The 21013-nt window shown below is 38.1% G+C and overlaps 2 protein-coding genes across 3 annotated transcripts; one reads left to right on the top strand and one right to left on the bottom strand.

The window, feature by feature from the left end:
- Positions 1-22: 22 nt before the first annotated feature.
- On the bottom strand, positions 23-5998 carry si:dkey-20d21.12 (uncharacterized protein LOC556245 homolog). Of its 2 annotated transcripts, XM_037535607.1 has the most exons (5): positions 5758-5998; positions 4060-4131; positions 3797-3934; positions 2700-2912; positions 23-1899 (listed from the first exon to the last, which is right to left on the bottom strand). In XM_037535607.1, exons 3-5 carry the CDS (start codon positions 3927-3929, stop codon positions 1763-1765), a joined length of 483 nt encoding a protein of 160 aa, XP_037391504.1. In that variant the 5' UTR covers positions 3930-3934; positions 4060-4131; positions 5758-5998; the 3' UTR covers positions 23-1762. The 2 variants fall into 2 exon arrangements, with proteins under 2 accessions (XP_037391504.1, XP_037391503.1); XM_037535606.1 differs by lacking the exon at positions 4060-4131.
- A 1648-nt stretch (positions 5999-7646) lies between these two features.
- amt (aminomethyltransferase) lies at positions 7647-20646 on the top strand. The gene is made up of 9 exons (XM_017723212.2): positions 7647-7865; positions 12145-12312; positions 12689-12769; positions 13041-13172; positions 14097-14175; positions 14401-14546; positions 16123-16303; positions 16423-16578; positions 18262-20646. Exons 1-9 carry the CDS (start codon positions 7752-7754, stop codon positions 18438-18440), a joined length of 1236 nt encoding a protein of 411 aa, XP_017578701.2. The 5' UTR covers positions 7647-7751; the 3' UTR covers positions 18441-20646.
- Positions 20647-21013: the final 367 nt, after the last annotated feature.

Raw genomic sequence — 21013 nt, 5'->3', positions numbered from 1 at the left:
TCATCAATTCTTCCCTGCAAAAGTCTTATAGTTCTGTGAGATTCTTGAGCCGTCTTACATGCGCTGCTCTTTTTGATGTCTAGCAACATATTTTCAATGATGCTGTGAGGGCCATAGCAAAACCTTCAGGTTGCATCTCTTGAGGTAGCCCATTGTGGATGTTGAGGTGATTGATTAGGCTCATTACCCTTTTACCATGCTCTTTTTACATTCAGCTTATTTACATTTACGGCATTTTGGCTGATGCTCTTATCCAGAGCGACATACAATTTGAGTATTTTTACACAGGTAGGCGAAGGCACTGTTAGCAGTCTTGCCCAAGGACACTTAATGGTATATTGTAGGGTGTTTACCCAGGCAGGGGATTAAACCCTAGTCTACAGTGTAGAAGGCAGAGGTGTTAACCACTACACTACGGGTGTTAACAACTACATAAAAACACTTTGCTATCCTCTTATAGCCTTCTCCTGCTTTGTGGGCATCAGCTATTTTACTTTTCAGAGTGTTGGGCAGCTGCTGAGAGAACAAACGGCTGCTGATTGTTGGGACAAGGTCTGAGGAGCCTGTCCTAACAATGATTGTGAATAAGCTATAGCACCAACAAGCTAATGAGGGTATGATACATTGGTAAAAGTTCTCAAATCTCATAGGGTGCTCCTTTCCTTATTTCAGTTTAAAATTGTACAAAACAAAAATAATACACTAAAAAGGTTGCTTAAAAGGTTGAAAAAAAATGTTTTATCTTTTTGCCATTTAGAGATCAGTTCGTCTTTTACTCCCTTACCAGGTTGGACCCACATTTTTGTTTGTTGCTGGGCATTATTATTATTAATCAAACTGGCCACCTTTTAATAAATCAGTTAGAGCATGAGCATTTGCTTATCATTCTTTATTTATACAAATCACTGGTTCTGTCCAAACACAGCATGGTCCTTATGTACATGTTTCATAAAATGTAGTCCTTTAATACAGTTAAGAGTTATTTCACTCTACTTACAGTGGGGTTCAGAAGTCTGAGAGCACACTGAAAACCTGGGAATAAGCAAGAGAACAAAATCTCTCAAATTCTAAAAAAGAAAATCATAAAATGACGTCTCAGGCATCAGGCACCACTAACCATTTTGTCTAAAGACAACTCTATGTTTTCCAAGAATGAAGCATCTCACATCAAACCCCTCTCAATGACTTTCTTAGTGGTTTAATAATGCAAAGTTTAAAAAAGAAAAATCTAAAAGGATATAGTCATATTTAGTGTTAGTCATGGGCCAAAGCAGGGTATCTATAAAGCTCAGCTTTGCTTCATAGAGGTCAGTTGTTCCACGTCACATAACAGTGGCCCTCAATACATGAGTTTTCATGACACAGGCCTGGCTTTAAAAGTTTTCTAAATAAGAAAGACCCCTTTATATGAAACATTAAGCTCAAACTTGGTAACATTAGTCCACATTCTAAACCAAAACCCCAAATCAGGGCAGCAAAGTAAATCTTTTAATTCTAGCTGCTAGATAAAAAAAGATCTTTTTGGCCAGATTTTAATTGAGGACATGTAACACATATGCAAACATGCATTTTATTACTAATGCATTGGTAGGCTTGATTTATAGTGTTATTTTATGGTATAGAATATAAGTAATTCTACTTTTTAATTGCTCTCTCACCGTTCTGAATCTGTTCACCTCCAGTTCATTAACCTCTGCTTTAAAGACACAAAATCACATCTTTTCTCCAGTATGATTAAGTAATTCTACATGCTACAGTGTAGTCAGTGGGCATTCCTTGTTGCAGACATGTTTCTGCGCAGAGCTTGGAGCTCCTGAAGGAGGAGCAAGAGTTCGTCAGCTGTTTCCTGCCTGTGCCGCACCACCTCTGATAGGCTGGTTAGAGCTCTGCTCTGCTGAACTAGAAGAGTCACACAAACACACATACAGATATTATTAACTTGCACTGGACTCAACTGTTAAACCACATCAGCTACTGAGTCACTCTGACAGCTAATATGCAGCTACAACCGCTAGAGTTACTGAACTGTTACGGCTATGAATTTGCTGAATTTAACATTGAGAAGAAAAATATAGCCTTTGGCACATTTAATATTTTAGGTTTTATTTTTTCCAACATGTTAAACAGAGCAAATAAATAGAAATTGCCATATTTAAGTTTGTTCCCCGTAGAGGATGTGTTCGTTTTCATTTAGAAAATCAACAAAATATTTGAACGAAGGTGTGAAACCATTCACACAGTGTTTAAAAACTCCAGCAGCACTGCTGCGTCTGGTCCACTCATACCAGCACAACACATATTAACACACCACCACTGTGTCACTGTCACTGTAGTGCTGAGAATGATCCACCACCCAAATAATACCTGCTCTGTGGGGATCCTGACCATTGAAGAACAGTGAAAGGGGACTAATAAAGTATGCAGAGACACAGATGGACTACAGTCTGTAATTGGAGAATAACAAAGGGAAGTATACGTTAAGTATAGTTCACTTTGTGAAGTGTCCAGTTGGGGTGTGTGTGTGTGTGTGTATTATATATATATACACACACACACACACACACACACACATGTATATGTATATGTATATGCACACACACACAAAGCCCAGCATTACAGGGCAGTAAACAGATTAAATCAAAGAATAGACGACAAAGGAAGAAAAACAATAAGGAGTATAAAATGGCGCATTATCTCACCTAAGAAGCAGAAGATGAGGATAAGAGTGAGGAGGATGAGAATTACAGCTGCACACACCAAAGAGTAGCGCCTCCTAGAGAGAGCACACACACTGCTGAGCTGATTCAAATGAGACTTTCTCCTCTGATGCCCTGTTTGAAAGACAACCGGCCTCTCCAGCATCTGAAGATTTCCATTGGTGGATGGAGGTTGTGGACGAGGTGGTCTGACACCTGAAATAAGATAAACCATAAACAATGTATTGTGATTTGTTGTGTGTGTTAGATTTACCTAAGCGTCCTGTTTGCGTTAATCAGTCTTTTACTAAATTAAACCAGGTGTGCTTTTTTTGCATTACTGAGTCAGGAGAAAAGTCCAAAAAATGTGATGTGTGTATGTTGCTGTGAGTCACCCTGTAAAGCATGAAATAATCATTTAAAACTCAGGTGTCAGGTCGGATTTTGCTGGAGTTTTATAGAGCACATAATGTGTCTTTGCATATTCATGTCACAAATACAGAAGGATTAAAGTCATTAGGATCTCGATCCCAAGCCTTACTAAGTCGTGGCCATGCATTTTTTTTATTTATATGCAGAGTAACCAGCAGGGTTTTGTAGAATTCTCAATGCACTAGCAAATATACTCACATCTGCTTTCTGGGGATAACAGACAAAATGTTCCTTTGCACATTGCATTCAGTTACACATTTCCACCAGAGGGGTCTCCAAATCCCCAAATCACACATAGTGCAGCTTTAAAAAACCCATGCAATGACTGGAATGCACCAAGATACAAGAATCAAAAGGTGTTTTTCCTACTATGTCCTTCTAAGATATCAACTGCATTTGGAAAAACAAAACATTTGTTAAGTTTTACTGTATATACATAGATTTGAATTTATTCCATAATGTTTTGTACTGGCAAAACATATTTACTGCCAAGATGAACACTTTCCTCATCTACACAGTTCTGTATAAATAACATGCCACATGAAAACCTCATTACTCAAAAAACAAAACAAAAAAAAACATCATTGTATAGATAGATGGATAACTCAGCTTAGTTGACTGTTGATCATTGTCATCACTGACACACACACACACACACAGTCCAGTACCTTTGCTGTGCTGCTCTATGTGAGTGCGGTGCAGGTCACTGATGGAGTCCACAGAGTGCAGTTCAATCTCAGTCAGGTCTTTATCACTGATGTGCAAAAACGCTGGAGAAGGAGACGGAGACGACTTCACCATCACTCCTGCTCAGGGTGAGAAAGAGTATATGTGAGCACATTAGAACCAAAGCAAGAACCAGCTATAATCCAGATGTGAAGTTTTAATTTCAAACAAAAAACATGTCACCATTTCAGTCTTCAGAATTCACCTGTCCATTCAGGAGGGGCTGAGTGTGGTAGTGATATCACTCCATTATGCTTTCAGTTCAGCTCCTGAAGTCCTAACCAATGGGAAAGCTAGATTGGCTGTATCTACAGATACCACTGAAAGAAAAACCCTCTATTCTACTCTATTTTATTAAAAAAGGACTGTTTCAAAGAAATACTAAAATAACTAAAAGAGTAATAATATAGAGCTTTAATTAAACAGTAAGTATAAAGTAACTGTATAAACTGGATAGTAACAAACAGGTGATTGAATGTCTATCATTTCATTTACTCTTACCAACTGTTTGATTTTTTTTCCTCTTGTTCACTCTTAAACTGTTTACTTTCAAGGGAACCCTGATCATTAAAACATGTAAGCCTTAAAATGGTGGAAATGTGCAATACTATTAAAACATCTTGAATAAGAAAATGACTTTATTTTTAGACAACATCCCTCTACTTTTTTGTTACAACATCAAATGGTAGCTCTCTCTTGCGTTCACTTAGTGAAGAGCAGAAAGCTAAATATATGAATTAACTCATATCATTCAGCCTTTCCAACTTTAGCTAGAGTGTAGCGTTACCCAAGAGAAAAAAAACTTTGTCATAACACATTTTAAAAAATCATTGTAACCCCTAATCAGATTTTTTGCTGGTGCATTTTGGTGGTTCCAATTTGCTCACAAACGTAAGAAAAAGAAAAAGTACTCAAGTATTGTGGTGTTATTTTTTCACCCACTCCTACTTTATAAAGTGACATTTCATGAGATTTTATTTGTCGTCCAACAAGTAAGACACTCTAGAGCTGTCATACAACGTGAGTCATTCAAGTTCTCAACTTTGTTATGAAGCACAGAAGTAAAACTGAGCCAGACACAGCATATCTGTTCTGAAATGCTTCATGAATATGGATCCAGATATTATCCATATAACACTCAGTGAGAGAAGCTCTGGGCCTGTCCCTCCTGCAGGAACTACACCTACAATGTGTACCACTACTGCTCAAAGGTGGTACCACTCACAGGTTTGGAATTAGAGGTGGGTGATATTGCAAAAACAATAATATTGTAATACTTCAAGAAATTCACTATACAAGATATATCACAATATTTCTTTTTTCAGACATCTGATCAGTTGGAACTGAGAAAAAAAGAACCAGCTGTGCTACATTAAAAAACTACTATAAAAACTGTGAATCCATGATGATTTTTATTCAATATTTGGCATATTGTGATATGCAATTGGTCAATATTCTATACGTACTATACACGATATGTTCAGAAAAGCATATTATATTGTACTAATAAATAATATATATTGTCATACTGCTCAGGCCTATTTGGAATGAATGTTTTAAATAATATAAAATCAATTCTGTTGCGGTTACATTAATAGCATACTTCTAATTTAATGTTAATACTGTAGAAATTTAAAATACTTTATTTTTGGAAAACAGGGATCAAATAAAGGCACTGATGAGAAACCACAAGATAATAATTGCATTATTTTACCATTTAATAACTTCATTTTAGATATAGTACTAGAAATACTGAATAGAACCTCTAAAATGCCTGATGGTTTCTGGCTTAAAATATATAAATATATCTTGTGTAAGCTACTGAACAACATACTGCAAACCAATTCAGGTATTTAAGACTCAATCAAAGCTATTAATCTGTGTCAAACTTAATTTATCTCACCTTGGGAGTGCATCTTCATCAGTCTGGTGGACTGGTGGAGAAGTGGGGCATTTAAGAAAACTCCATAAAAAGCCCCAACGTAATGAACATTTCCTAGGAAAGCTTCAAGCTGCCGTCAGGGTGGTAGCCTCATTAAAACTCAGCAGGTACAGAGGTTTTTGTATTGTATCTGCAGTAGAGGAAACAGTATAGGCTGTAATACGGTTGTAGTGTAGAGTATGAAGCAGTTTAGCCCTGTGTGCTTGGCCCCAGCCTGTACAGTCCAAAATTCCTGGACCCAAAATAGCTCCAGCCAAATGGAAGCAGAGATGGATATTAATAGATTCTGGGCCAAATGGTGATTCAATTAGAATGGACAACCAACAGACACCCAGTAGTTTAGTGGTGTCTGGACAGTAGGGTAAAATGTTCTTTTTAAGGGATTTACAACTCAATACACTAATATAAGTCTAAAACTGTGTAAAAAAAAAAAAAGAAAAAATAACAATAATATAAACTCACGTAAACACACTCCAGCATGAAGTCTCTGCCAAACCAAAATGCATTTTTCCATTTTTGGTGACTTTACAGTAAATCATCAGTAAATTATTTAAGATGCTTATTTTAATTGAGTGGCATTACTCTTACTTGAAGATGATTTACTAGAATTAGCTTGTGTACATTTGCGAAGTGCCATTGGTTTGAGTTCATGTCAGTTTTTCCCCCATGACACACACAAAAGCAACTTGAGGGATTATGGCTCCCCCTTGTGGAAAATCCTCAGTGAGCTTCAGTCCACACCTGACTGCACAAACACACTGGCCTGCTGTACAACATTCTCTACTAAAAGAAAAACTCTACCACTTTTTTATCTTCTTCAGAAGATCAAGACATCATCACTGCAATCGAACATGTAATTTCAGTAACACTTTGTTTTGATGGTGCACTATTGTTCTGTAGATGCTCAGATATCTGTCTTTAACTAACATTCAGCTAAATAAATGCAGCTGAACCTGAACTTGAGTGTGATAGATTCCATTAAATGTAACCCAAACCATAAACTCCAAGCCTAAAACCACACCAACTCCTAAACCTAACTGTTGATAATATAATAATAAAATTTTATTTGATAAGCATCTTTCAAGACACCCAATGACACTGTACAATAAAAATAACAAAGAAAAAAATTTACTTGAAAAGAATAAAAAAAAAGCGGAGAAATATATAAAAGCCATACACATCATTTACAAAAATCACAGTACTGGTTCACCTAAAAGCCATCTGGAAAAGGTGGGTTTTAAGACTAGCTTTGAGCTTGGCCAGGACTGTTCCACAGCCTGGGGCCTGCAACACTGAACGCCGCAGCTTAGAAGGAGGAACTTTGAAGGTGTGAAGGGTGCGAGCTGGAGAGTATAACTGAAGCAGACTACCAAGGTAGCAGGGGGCAAGGCCAGTGAGCAGCACAGGGTCGTGTGGTAGAGGAGTATGCGTCCCTTAAATGAGGGCCGCCCCCGAACAACTGGTATGCTGGTGCTGCAGGAAGAGGGGACACCATAGACAATGCCACGGGCATAAGCTTTAGGGTGTTTTAAGTGTGTTCAACTGTGTTGAGTTTATACTAGTAAAAACCACCATCCTCCCATTAAAAACCTTCATTTTGCTCATAATAACTGAATTCTTACATTTCAGCCAGTCGATTTCCATTTACTCGCTAAAACTGAAGTTCTAGACTGTTTAATAAATCATGGTTTAAAAGTCTGATTATTCTCATTTTAATGAAACACATAGGGGAGTCGGTTTATCCTGTCTTCCGTTGATTGGACGAATACTGTGCAGAGCCCCGTAAGTTTAGAAGCACAGTGACTACATTTCCCAAGATCCCCCGCATTTCACGCTCCTCTTGTTGGCTTGTTTTGCAGCGGCAGCAGAATTATGGGAGCGGAGTCCAAACAGGTTCAGACTGGAGTAGCGAGTTTCGGCTGAGCTGCAGGATCTGAAAGTGAACCGCGGCTGAAATGTTGGCTCGAGTTTTCGTTAACGGCCGCTACGGGCTCAGTAACCGAGTGTCGAGTGGAGCTGCACGGCTTGGTGTAGCGGGACAGACGCAGGAGCGGAGCTCCACCACTGAGGCAAGTTACAGAACTGGGAGTGTGACCAAAAACGTGGTTCACAGGGTTCTCAGGGCTTTTTTTGAAGATTTACTAAATAATTAATAATTAAAGCTGAACTCTGAAGGTTAATTATAACGCTGCGCTTTGGTGCGTGTTAGATACCGCTGCAGTGGTTGAGGACAGTTGCTGCTCCGGGCTGAGACGGTTCATTAACTCTGAGCAGCAGCGGTGTGTGTGTGTGTGTGTGTGTGTGTGTGTGTGTGAGAGAGAGAGAGAGAGAGAGCTCGTCATGCTAGCCTTGTGAGGACTATATGTCCTAGCAATGATAGGGCAAGATGAAATATTTGTTTAAATGAAGACATTTTGCTGGTCCGCCTGTTGTTCACATTACAAATAACATTTCTGGAAAAACTAACAGATCAAAAAACTGTCCTTTGGACACTGAGGTTGGGTTCAGGTGGAGGCGTAGTATTATTTAGCTACAGTTAACAAAAATCAGTATAAATCAGTATAAATCAGTATAACTCCTCACCAGTGATGTAAGACATGCGGGTGTGTGGAGTTTCTCATCTCAAACTTGACTCGCGCGCTCCATCTGCTTCCCAGGGGACAGTTAATTAAGAGCACGAGAGCGACCATGCAGACAGTTCTCTCTCTCTCTCTCTCTCTCTCTCTCTCTCTCACACTCTCTGTCTCTTTCTTTCTCTCTTTCTTTCTTTCTTACTTTCTCTCTCTCTCTCTCACACTCTCTCTCTTTCTTTCTCACTCTCTCTCTCTCACTCACTCTCTCTCTCTCACACACACACTCTCTCTCTCACTCACACTCTCTCTCTCTCTCTCTCTCTCTCTCTCTCTCTCTCTCTCTCTCTCTCTCTCTCTCACACTCTCTGTCTCTTTCTTTCTCTCTTTCTTTCTTTCTTACTTTCTCTCTCTCTCTCTCTCACACTCTTTCTCTCTCTCTCTCTCTCTCTCTCTCTCTCTCTCACACACACTCTCTCACTCACTCTCTCTCTCTCTCACACTCTCTCTCTCACATGTTGTTTTTTTTTTTTTGTTTTTTTTAAAAGCTCATATGTCCACAGCTGCAGAAGACATTTGCTTTGTAATATCACAATGTCACAAACTGTGAGTGGGCATCACAAAGATGTGAAAAAACATTCTATTAAATATGCCGTCCGGTGTAATTGCATTGCTGGAATGAATTTATCCATCAGCACCAGTCAACACCCGTCAGCACTTTGCCCTGGCACTCCTTCTGCCTCCCAGCTGTAATGTCAAGAGTAAGTTGTGCAAGGACATGGTTATAGAAATAGATTTTCTTAGAATTTTATTCAGATTATTGTGAGAATATAGAATCATGACAAACATATTGTTGTATTTATACATGCTCCTACACTGTGCTTCAGTGTACACTATGTATAAACCATGGTCATCTAGCTAAATTGTGCAAAATGGTCAGTTGTTCCAGGAACAATGCTGGTAAGACATGCTTCAGGGCATTGAAGTGTGGCTGTCCTGTTTTGTATTTTTGTTATGTAATGATTGTAGCTTTCTCTCCAATGACTTCTGAAAGCTCAGCCTGGCTGCTTGCATGGCTTTCATGTAGTTTTGTGAAGGGTAAACCTGAGGTAAAGGTTTAATATCCTAACAGGTTTATTGATATCAAGGTGACTGTACACAGGCTGATAAACCAGTAAGAGCCAGGTCCAGAGCCCAAAGGTCAGTTTCCAATTTGCAGAGCACAGTAAGCTGCTTCAGTGGCTCCTCATAATGGGGAAGAAAAAGTCCCATAGAACATATTGTAAAATGTCTGCTACTAATGTTTAGTGTTATATCAAATATCCAGCAAAGTTTGAATAAAAGAAAAATCAAGATCGAAATATCTTCCTTAAAACTGCTAATCAGACCTATCTGAGAACTTTCTGCTTGTGGTCCTAATATTCTACTGAGCATTGATATCACACAGTCTAACGTCCAGGCTGCTATACCACTAAATTAGCCTGAGTGTTAACATTTTTAATGATTCCACCTAATGAATCACTTACTGTCTCATTAATATGGAAAGAAATGGCGTTAATAGACATTTTGAAGTTGTGTCAGTGTAATGTCCATATTATCAGCTCTGAGTTTTAGCTGGTTTTCTCTATGGCCTTGTATACACCAGGAGTGAAAATTTGTCCTGTATCTGAATGTTGTCCGTGTATGCATTTAGAAGACCTGTTCATGATCGGAATGTGTTCAGATCCTGATGTCCTGATCCTGAGCTCGCATTGTGAACAGATCTGTGTTGGTGTATGAACGCATTGCGGTCAGGTTGGCTACATTTACGGTCAAACGTGACATGCTCCATTGGCAACTTATGATATCATTGGTAGTGGTGATTGGATGTAAATGGCAAGCATAAATTTGGCCTATGGGAAAAAGTCTAAATTTAAAAATTGCAGCTATTGTGTGCAGTGGCGAACTAAATTCTCCAAACCTGATGCGTTTTGCCATGCATGCATTTTTCCTCTAAATCTCACTGGATCCTCTGCATTATGACATTGTCAAGGAGTTGAAATGTGAACATTGCTACATGCAAACTAACACCGATATGCACTTAGTTGACATAATGAGACTGCTAACAACAAAATACTCCATGCAAACCAGCAAGGTTTGTTAAATATGAGTGTTAAGTCACTTTGGCACAGGTAACATGAAGTTTGAGTAGTCAGTGTTGTTATATAGTTGTACAGTGTGTAACAGTAGTTCAGTAGTTGGCTTGCTTTCACGTGATGGCATTTCAGTGCTCAGAAAGCTTTCTTGTAGCATGTATGCATGCATTTGTATTTCCACTGCTGAGCAAGCTTGTAATTCAGAGGTTCTGGCGACAATTGAAGAGAAAATGTAATTTACTGAAAACCTGCTAATTTCTGGAGTTCCTAATATGGTCACAATGCCAACTACAGAAGGACACATCCCTTTAGAGCTCCATAGAGAGCAACTCTAAACTACATTGCTAATCTCCTTCTTATTTACAGGATATATATGTACTACTGTTAAAAGGTTTGGAATCACTTGTCATATAAATGTTTGTTAACTTATGTTCAGTTATAACTTACGTAGTAGATTTAAATATTGTCAACTGGATGCTGAAAGACGCACTGTGTCCAAAAGAATCTACACACTCTTCTAATGCATGTTTAAAGCTACTTTGATGCACCCATTACTGACACAAGTGTTCAGCTATGTACACACAGCTTTTGTGATCTCCAAAAAAACAAATACTAATAGAAAAAAACTAATAGAATGGAATACTCTGTAGCAGCCACATATGATCCTAAGGTCACCATGCCCAAGGTTCAACTAGAAGGGCATAAAGGCCCCCAACATTGGAACTGCATGATCTAGAACTAATTATCCACCATGAGTTCCTGACCTCACTAATGTGCTGGTGGTTGAATGCAGTCAGGTCCTTACAGCAGATCTAGTATAAAGCCAACCCTGAAGAATACTGCAGCAAAGGGGGACAAACTCCTTATTAAACTCTTGATTTCAGAAGAAATGTTGATTGAAATGTCTGCAGACTTTAAAAGCTATAAGGTCACTTTCCCAGATGTGGATTAAGCCTAATCTTGAACTAAATTTCAGTGTCAGTGGTGAATCACAGTTGGAAATTCTAGAAGGTCCCAGGCTAGGCTTAATCCATGTCTGGGAAACTGGCCCACATTGTGTTTTAGATGATTTATTCAAGAATTCAAGTGATTTGGGAACAACATGAAGTTAGTAAAGTGAAATAGTATATTATTAATGACTACCTAGAGGTAGAAGAAAGTTCAAACTCAAACTTTTGTGTGTTGTGTGTGTGTGTTTGTATGTGTGTATATATATATATATATATATATATATATATATATATATATATATATATATATATATATATATATATATATATATATATATATAAAATATAATATAATAAAAATAGCTGCTGTCAGAATAAAACCTTGTATCTACATTTTTGTCATATTTCTTTGACAAAAATGTAGATACAAGGTTTTATTCTGACAGCAGCTATTTTTATTATATTATTATTTTGGTGTAATTTGAAAAAAATTATATTGTGTGCAAATGTCATGATGAATGGACCAAAATGGCTTGGAAAGTGGTTCTACTTACTTACATTATAACATTCTCATTCATTTTAGATTCATCTATACATTTTGCATTTACCAATTTATAGATTAATTTATAGATTATAAGATATGATGAGTGACATATTGTATCTCTGTTTTGTTTTGTTTTTTTTCCTGTGCAGGCATCTCTGAAGCGGACCCCTCTCTATGACTTCCACAGAGCTCAGGGGGGGAAGATGGTGGAGTTTGCTGGATGGAGCATGCCTGTTCAGTACAAAGACAGCCACATTGCCTCCCACCTCCACACTCGCCAGCATTGCTCTATCTTCGATGTCAGCCACATGCTGCAGGTGCGTGTGTGTATGACTGGATGACTTTGTGTTGGCTTTAGTGATCTTTAGAGTTGGAGGTCTGCACAGGTCTGAAACTGAAGCCTGAACCCGATCCATACCCATGGATATCTCTCATCATCCATGGTGTGACTGACTGATGTTTTGTTGAACTTCATTCGCAATTTCATTCAGTGCTGCATCATCCAACTCAAACTCTGCAGCTGTTCTAAATGCAGTTAACATTACAACAGTGAGAGATACTGAATATTAACTATACAAAAAAAATCACTCATTAGAAAACAAACCTGAGCCCATTCCAATCCAGATATTGTGAGGTTGTTTTATGTTCTGGAAAATGTTGATGTGTGTTTATCAAATGTCTTATTGTTTCCAGACCAAAGTCTATGGAAAGGACAGAGTAAAATTTATTGAATCTTTGATTGTTGGAGACATCGCAGAACTGAAGGACAACCAGGTGACTCGCATACCCCTTTTTTATTATTAATTAAATAATTATCAATTTATAAAAAAAATATAGCATTTGATAGAAATAAAATGAATATAATCATTACGATTTCAAAAAGCTCAAAAAGCATTTCAGGGTTTTTTCTAGCTCCCAGAAAACATAAATCCAGGTTCAGTTAATACATTTTTTATTAATGGGTTTACCTCTTGCAATTTCATTGAAAGTCAAATCAAAAAGCAAGATTGTAACTGTCAGCATGTGTGTGTGTGTGGCTGTGTAGGGCACCCTCTCTCTGTTCACCAACACCAAAGGCGGAATCATGGATGACCTGATTGTGACTAAAACAGATCAGGAGTATTTGTATGTCGTGTCCAATGCTGGCTGTGCAGACAAAGACTCCGCCCACATGCAGGTGAGGGACGTATAAGTAGAGTCTCCTCAAACAATCACTACAAACATACATGAACAGATGAATGGGCAAATCCTACACTGCAATTTGTTCTTTTAAGGCTAAGTTACATGTAAATTACCTGCTGCTCCCCAGTCAGTTCATATATATCTCTGATATCTGCCATGATATCAAAATCATTGTTGGATGAGTATTAGTTGTAAAATAGCCATCATCTAATTTATGGAAAACTCAAATGCTACACTCATCAGTTGTACTAGGTTACACTCGCTAGCTAGTTGTGACTTGTGATAGCATCCTATTTAATATTGGTAATTGAAAATGTCTTCAGTGTATTCATTGTGACATTATATTTTGCCATTTTGGATACACTCTACTTTAATGTACATTGAACACAATTCTATTCCAAGTAATTTTTGAATAATTTCTGCTTGTTCAGGCAAAATGAAATGTTCACACAATATAAATGGCAGATGGTCCATAACAGATAGTCAGGTAAAATTAAATTATGACCATTTTTGGAATGTAAAACCAAAACAAATGTGGAATATATAAAATATAAGAAAAATGCATGATATGGGCTATTTAAAATATTTTAATATGACCATATGTACTTAGCAGTGGACACACCAGAAAAAAAAAAGGGGGGGGGGGGGGAGGAGTGTTGGTCAGTAGGGGTGGACTCCTTGGTCAGCAGGGGAACATTCTTATAGCATACTCACAAACAATACAACACAAGTAGACTAATGTGAACTGGCAGCCAGGTATGCACAGCATACTCCCACCAGAAGTGACAAATCACATGTTTTGGTCAAATTCTCTTTTACTTCAAGCTGACATTTGACCATAAATATGTCCATAAACTGGTGGACTTGAGTGTTGATAGTCTGTCTGCTTTGTTGATTAGTTGACTTTGTTTGTTTGAAGGCCAAGCTGCAGGAGTTTAAAGCTGCAGGTCATGATGTTGACTTGGAGTATATGGAGGAGAGTTTGATTGCTCTGCAGGGTAAGGCTGAACTGTTGCTATGCATGTGGGGTTTAAAATACAGACAAAGAATCATATGCAAACTTGTATAAAGTCATGTTTGTATTAAATTAGAGAGGTTGCATTACTTGTCTGAAGTGTGCCGCATATGTTCATATTTTTTGCTATGTTTTCTAACTTTTCTGTGTTTGTCTGTATTTGACATGAGCATGCATGTTTCACTCACATCTGTGTGCACGTGAGTAGGTCCATCGATGGCTCGAGTGCTGCAGGAAGGAGTATGTGATGATCTCAGTAAGCTGTCGTTTATGACCAGTGTTTTGACCCCAGTTTTTGGTGTCCAGGGCTGTAGGGTCACTCGCTGTGGATACACTGGCGAGGATGGTGTTGAGGTGTGTTGGTGCAAAAATACATACAATTTTAGGATAAGAGGACAGTGTTTTTGAAAGAAACCATCCTATATGCCAAAAACATGATCTATTCAGTCTGCACTATATAGCAACTCAGTAATAAATGGTGTCTAAGAGTATAACACATGAGTCAAAACACAGCATTTAGCTTTGAATTTTGAGTGTTTGTATTTATTGAAGAACTACTATGTATTTAGTCATATTGGACATAAAAAATTTGCCCTTGTATGTATTTTTGTACTCAAATCAATAACATTGTATGGCCCTATAAAATAAAATTTGGACAGTTTGCCCCTTACCCTGAATGAACTTTATCAACTAAGATGATTAAGTATATTGCCTGATATTTGATTCTTTGGTTTTGGACTGGAGCTATGAGGCTAACATAGCTAACAAGTAATAGATGCTTATAGCCCACCAATTAGCATTGTGCAAACTGCATGTCTGAATCATCATACACTTCAAACCACACAAAATTAAGTAATCATAAACAGACTGGCTTATGTTATTTCTAATCTTATGACTGTATATCATACAGTGTCAGGAACAAGTCTTGCAAGTCTTATTTAAAATTAATTAACATGGTTTGGACTTGAGGGCGTAGCTGTAGCGAAGACTTAGAAAGCAGGCCTCTCCAAAATGTTGATTATTTAAAAAAAAAAACAAACTCTGTACCACTGAAAATATATATTTATATAAAAAAGGTTGTCAGTGACTTTGTGTTCTTGCCTCTTCATGCATGCTGACAAAGCTTTATCTTAGGTCATCACAAATGTTTAGCAGATGCTTCACCATGGAAACATTTACACTGATGCATGCTGCTATAGTTAAGCAAAAAAGGACAGGGTTACATTTTTAACACCAGTTTGTAAAGACATTATCTTCCCTTACTGTTTCTCATGATGGTGTCAGTTTAGCTGTACTAGTTTCTACAGCAGTGGTCAACAACCTAAGTCTGGAGATCTACTTTTCTTGCAGAATTTAGTTCCTGCCATCTAACATGCTTAGAAATAGCAGATCTGCAGGAAGGCTGATCTCTAGGACCAGGGCTGGTGACCACTGTTCTACAGACTGCTTACCTAGCTAGTGAGTAGTTGTAGTAAACAGTTTAATACTGTGAAAAAATGGCAAGAACATTGCCGTCTTGTACTATGCACCCTGGACATCTACTGTAAATGTGAGATAACTGTGTGTTGTATTTAATGCTCACCTGTTTCCCTGCAGTTATGGTAATTGTTGGGTAATGTTATCTATAATGAAGTAGTCATACTTGCTTGCTAGCTTCCCCTCAACTTATAAACAGCCGCACCTAAAATGTGTCAGACTGTACCACAGGTTTGGATGCAGTATCAATTCAGTTTGGATGATGATAATTAGCAGGGTCTAAGCTTACATTACTTCTTGGCTAAAATGCAAAACTAAAGATGCATACTTTGGACATCAAACGTGTCTCGGCTGATTAACCACGTTTGGCCTAAGTGGAAAATTGTGTAAATGAGTTTTAATTAACTCTTATTGTGGTGTGTCTGTGTGTTTGTGTCCATCCTGTTTCTGACAGATCTCAGTTCCATGTGAGAGTGTGGTTGCGTTGACAGAGAGGCTGCTGGTCAACAGTGAGGTGAAACTGGCCGGTCTTGGTGCCAGAGACAGCCTCAGGCTGGAGGCAGGGCTCTGTCTCTATGGCAATGACATAGATGAGACCACGACACCTGTGGAAGCAAGTCTTGTCTGGACTATAGGTGCATAGTTGTTCTTCCTCATGTATTTCTGAATAAACATGTGTGTGAGTTTTGGTACCTGGGCTCTGCATGACTTTTATAACCGCGTTTTGTTTACAATATTTTGTGCATGTTTGTAGGTAAACGGCGTCGGCAGGCGAGAGATTTCCCTGGAGCTGATATTATTGTTCCACAGATCAAAGCCAAGACACAGAGAAAGAGGGTGGGACTGATCTCAAGGGGCCCTCCTGTCAGACAGCACACCCCCATACTTAGCCCTGATGGCAGAATTATAGGTAACACACATAAACATCCACTATATGTGGACACTTGACTATAACACCCATATGAGCTTGTTGGACATTCCATTCCTAGACCATGGGTATTATATAAAGTCCTCCTCCCCACTTTGTGGCTATAGCAGCTTCCACTGTTCTGAGCTTTCCACAAGATTTTGGAGTGTGTCTGTGTGTATTTGTCCACATTTAGTCAAAAAAGCATTTATAAGATCAGGCAGTTATGTTATAATGTTGTAATGCAGTCAACATTCCAGTTCATCACAAAGGTGTTCAGTGGAATTGAGGTCAGAGTTCTTTACAGGCCACTGGAGTTCCTCCACACCAAACTTGTTAAACTATATCTTTATGGACCACACTTTGTGCACAGGGGTACAGTTGTGCTGGAACAGGAAAGGGTCTTCCTCAAAATGTTGCCACACAGTTGGAAGCATATAATTGTCTAAAATGTCTTTGTACACTGTAGTATTAACGCAGTCCTTCTTTGGAGCTAAGAGGTCATGCCCAAAACCCTGAAATGCAGGCCATTATCCCTTTGAAATCCTTGACAGGTGGCACTATGTACTCTGGTAGGTAGTGTTTTTCTGGTTTTTGCTCCAGAGTCCAGTGGCAGCTTGGCCATAGCAACTCATTTCATGAAGTTAGCAACACACAGTTCATGTGCTTATATTACTTCTAGAGGCAGATTAGAACTCTGTAGTGCGTGATGCAGCAGAGGATGGGAGACTTTTACGTGCTACATGTTTCAGCACTCAGTGGCCCCACTCTGTGATTTTGCACAGGCTTCATAGCTGAGCTGTTGTTGCTCCTAGACACATCTGTTTCACAATAATAGCACTTAAAGTTGACCAGGTCTAGTAGGGCAGAAATTTCACTAACTGAAATTGTGGCGAAGGTATGACAGTGCCATGCATGAAGTTGCTGAGCTCCTCAGCACAACTCCTACCACTACCAGTGTTTGTCTAGAAATATTGTAAGGCCATGTGCTTTATTTTATATACCTGTTAGGAATAGGTATACTCAATAACTAAGATAGGTGTCTACATACCTCTGGCTATATAGTGTAGCAGTACCCAGGACTTACAGCAGGCACTTGTTTCAATGCAACGTTGCATAATTGATGTTGAAATCAGTTCATCTGTTATTTCAGTCATGTTAATGTTAATAGGCTTTCAACTGTAAGAAAAAGCCTGTAAAGATACAGGTATAAATTGTCAGCCTGTGCCAGCTGAAAGTATGTGTTTTTTATTTCCACAATATGTCTCAGTTTAAGATGATAATTTAAGCCCGATAGAAGGACCATCCAATAGCAATATACCTTACCTCTTTTCCTATTGGACAAGCTGAACTTAGAACTTAAGTTATCCTATTCACTCAGAGATCTTGCAGAAATGCCCCTATAGGGACCAAACTTGTAAACCTAACTGTGCTAAATATATGATTTGCTACACCATTGCATTAGTTATTGCAAGCTTTCTTTAGAATATCTGAACATGATGTTGAACTAGAATCTTTAAGATGAAGTAGCCATAGCTTGTAAGAACAATTTACAGTTTTAGCTGGACAGGCTACAAAACTTTGCATTGTTCAGTTGCTTTTAGAGCTTTGGCTTTGTGCTTTATTTCATCTTATTTGGATTTGTCTTATGTCTTATTCAGATTCTCATTTCTCTCTCCTTTTCAGGTGAGGTCACGAGTGGATGCCCCTCCCCTTGCCTTAAGCAGAATGTGGCCATGGGTTATGTGGAGATGAGCTTTAGTAAAGTGGGAACACCCATTCAGGTGGAGGTTAGAAAGAAGATGACACCAGCTGTGGTCAGCAAGATGCCGTTCGTGCCCACAAACTATTACACTGGATGCTAGAGCTGATCTTTGCCTATCATAAGGAAAGGCACTGGACATGAAGTTGGTCAGTGATTGATTTCAGACAAATCTGATGTCTAATACTTAAGGTCAAAACCACTGAATTTCAGATTTTAAAAATAATTTACGCTTTGAGAGTGAATGCTTAGGACATACAAGGACTTTTTACATCCAAATGCACATTTACACTGCATCTCAGAAGTGGCGGTCAGTTTTGGAGTATCTGTCACAGTTCTATGTTCTCAAAGAGAAACACGTGGATTCCAACATGCTGAATAAGTATCAGGTGATCTCACTTGACATTCCATGACACACCTAAATTCCATGACATACTGTACTGGGCAAAGTCAGAGACCCTTTTATTTATTTCATTTCTAGTAAAAATGGAAAGTACGTTTTAATTCTAAAACACAACACAAACTTAAGCGGAGGACTCAACAACTAAATATAATATACAGTTTTTAGTATTTTGTAGCTTTTTATAACATTTTTGTGAGACTTGTTTTCAGTTTTTTTTTCTTCAATCTGCAGATATATTTTTTAGATTTCTTAGAAGTTTTTATACTTTTATACTTCTTGTCTGTCCAGTGTTATGATAACACCATTGGCTTCTTTGTTTGACCAGGAGATTGTCTTCTGTTATGTGTCCTTTTTCCAGTAAGGCTTCTTGACAGCTACACATCCTTTCAGGCCCATAGAGATGAGGTGAGTCTTCTCACAGTGTAAAGTCAGACAGAAGCACCTGTGGGTTCTTTCAGATTTAAAGCAAGAGTGGAGCTTGATTTTTCTCCTTTGTTTCAAAGAAGCTTAGTGAAAGTATTGTTCATCTAATGGTGACAGTTTATTGGTCTACCAGGCCATGCACAGTTGTTTGCAGACTCATTTTCTATGTATCTTTTAATCAATTTTAGCTTTAATTATATCGTTCAATAATAATTTTTATCCATTTTGACTGGAAATGAAATAAAATTTGGTCTCTGGCTTTTATACAGCACTGTGAACTTGCTCAACCAAAAACAAATGTTGTTGCAGTATACTCCTGTTTGCACTTAAGTGTGTATCTCTGAGTAATTGAAACATGTTTTTGGAAGGACACACTCTATTTAACCCACTTTTTCATACAGTGATCATTACTGCTATCCATGGACCAACCACTGACTGAACACAGTTCATTTATACCTAATGAGAATATTAGTTTACCTTCACAACTTTGTGAATAATAATGACCAGAACATTTGCTAAATACACTGACATTAATGTGAGTACATATAACATAGTTTCCTGTAAAATGTGCCTTGGTTTGAATAATTGTAAAATAACCCTACAGTTTACAGTTAAAAGTACTTGTTTATTTTTGGATCAGTACCTTCATCTCTTGACTTGGCATCTATTACAGTTTTAACTTCCTGTATTTTTTGCATATCCTGTGTTATCCTGAACAGTGAAGCCAAACAAGGGGGCCAAAGTAAAGGGGGTCTAAAGTAAAACTTTAGAAACTTTTGTAGTACTGTATTGTCATGATGAATCTTTGCTTAGGTATATTTTAGGATACTGATAACATAGTAAATAATATTTGATGAGAATAAGATCAATAACATTGTATTTAACATTATCAGTAAACTGTTGTCTTTAATGATATTGTTTTAATGATAGTCGTGTTTCATTTAACACTATTTTAAGATTGGAACCTGTTGGTTCAAATGTTTGTCTTTTGAAAATTTCAACATGCATAACATGATTAAACATACGCAAATAAGTGTACTGACACACACCATCATCATCATTATCAACACATGATCTGATTAGTCAAAAACTAGTAAAAGGGCACTCACGAAGACCTCTATTTCTGGTGGTTACAACACTGGAATTCTTGAGATGGTGGATACCAGATTGTGTGCAATACCTGTGTTGGCAGACATCACAACCACAGAGCTGACCTTAAAAAGCTCTTGCTGGCTTCCTTCTAGTTAAACCTCTGTTCATCCCTCTTCAGCTGTCACACCACTAGGGCTGCACAATACATTGCTAATCGTTATTGCAATACTGGCCTTTGCAATGTTGATATCGATATATGCTGCAATATGCACACAAGAGCTGTCACAAGCCTCCACGATGTTGAAGGTGGTGTTTGTTGCGGATTTGCTCAGCATACACGATTTGTTTGAGATGACCCCAGAGATAAAAGTAGACAATAAAATAAAATAAAACCTGTCCTGTGACTTGAGATTTTATATATTTATTTAATTAATTAATTGTGTGTGATGTTAAGGAAAAACTTAGCAGATCATCTTAACTGATACACAGAGTGTTCAGTGTGATGCTCTCTATACCATTTAAGAACCATCTTTATCCTAAGACACTTTCAGGAAGCACAGTCCGGCTCAGTTCAGTGCTGGTGATAGGATCGTATCTGAAGCGTAGCCTCAGTGCCACCTCAGGTAAAGCTTCCAGGAAATGTGTTGTGGGTATGTAACCTGATGCCTCAGACATGCCTTACAGTAGTTTTGTGATACATCTTTGATTCAAAACATTTTAAATACGTGCAGATACAGAAGAGAGGTACGAAAACCTTT

This window comes from Pygocentrus nattereri, chromosome 28 (assembly GCF_015220715.1).
Source record: "Pygocentrus nattereri isolate fPygNat1 chromosome 28, fPygNat1.pri, whole genome shotgun sequence".
Classification (NCBI taxonomy): domain Eukaryota; kingdom Metazoa; phylum Chordata; class Actinopteri; order Characiformes; family Serrasalmidae; genus Pygocentrus; species Pygocentrus nattereri.
This window is presented reverse-complemented; position numbering and strand designations above follow the sequence as displayed.

Coding starts and splice junctions, on each gene's coding strand:
- si:dkey-20d21.12 (XM_037535606.1), bottom strand. Junction 2,913..3,796: donor CATAGAGCAGCACAGCAAAG/GTACTGGACTGT, acceptor ATCTTATTTCAG/GTGTCAGACCACCTCGTCCA. Junction 1,900..2,699: donor CCTCATCTTCTGCTTCTTAG/GTGAGATAATGC, acceptor TGACTCTTCTAG/TTCAGCAGAGCAGAGCTCTA.
- amt (XM_017723212.2), top strand. CDS start 7,752: ATGTTGGCTCGAGTTTTCGTTAACGGCCGCTACGGGCTCAGTAACCGA. Junction 12,770..13,040: donor CAGAACTGAAGGACAACCAG/GTGACTCGCATA, acceptor GTGGCTGTGTAG/GGCACCCTCTCTCTGTTCAC. Junction 14,547..16,122: donor CTGGCGAGGATGGTGTTGAG/GTGTGTTGGTGC, acceptor TGTTTCTGACAG/ATCTCAGTTCCATGTGAGAG.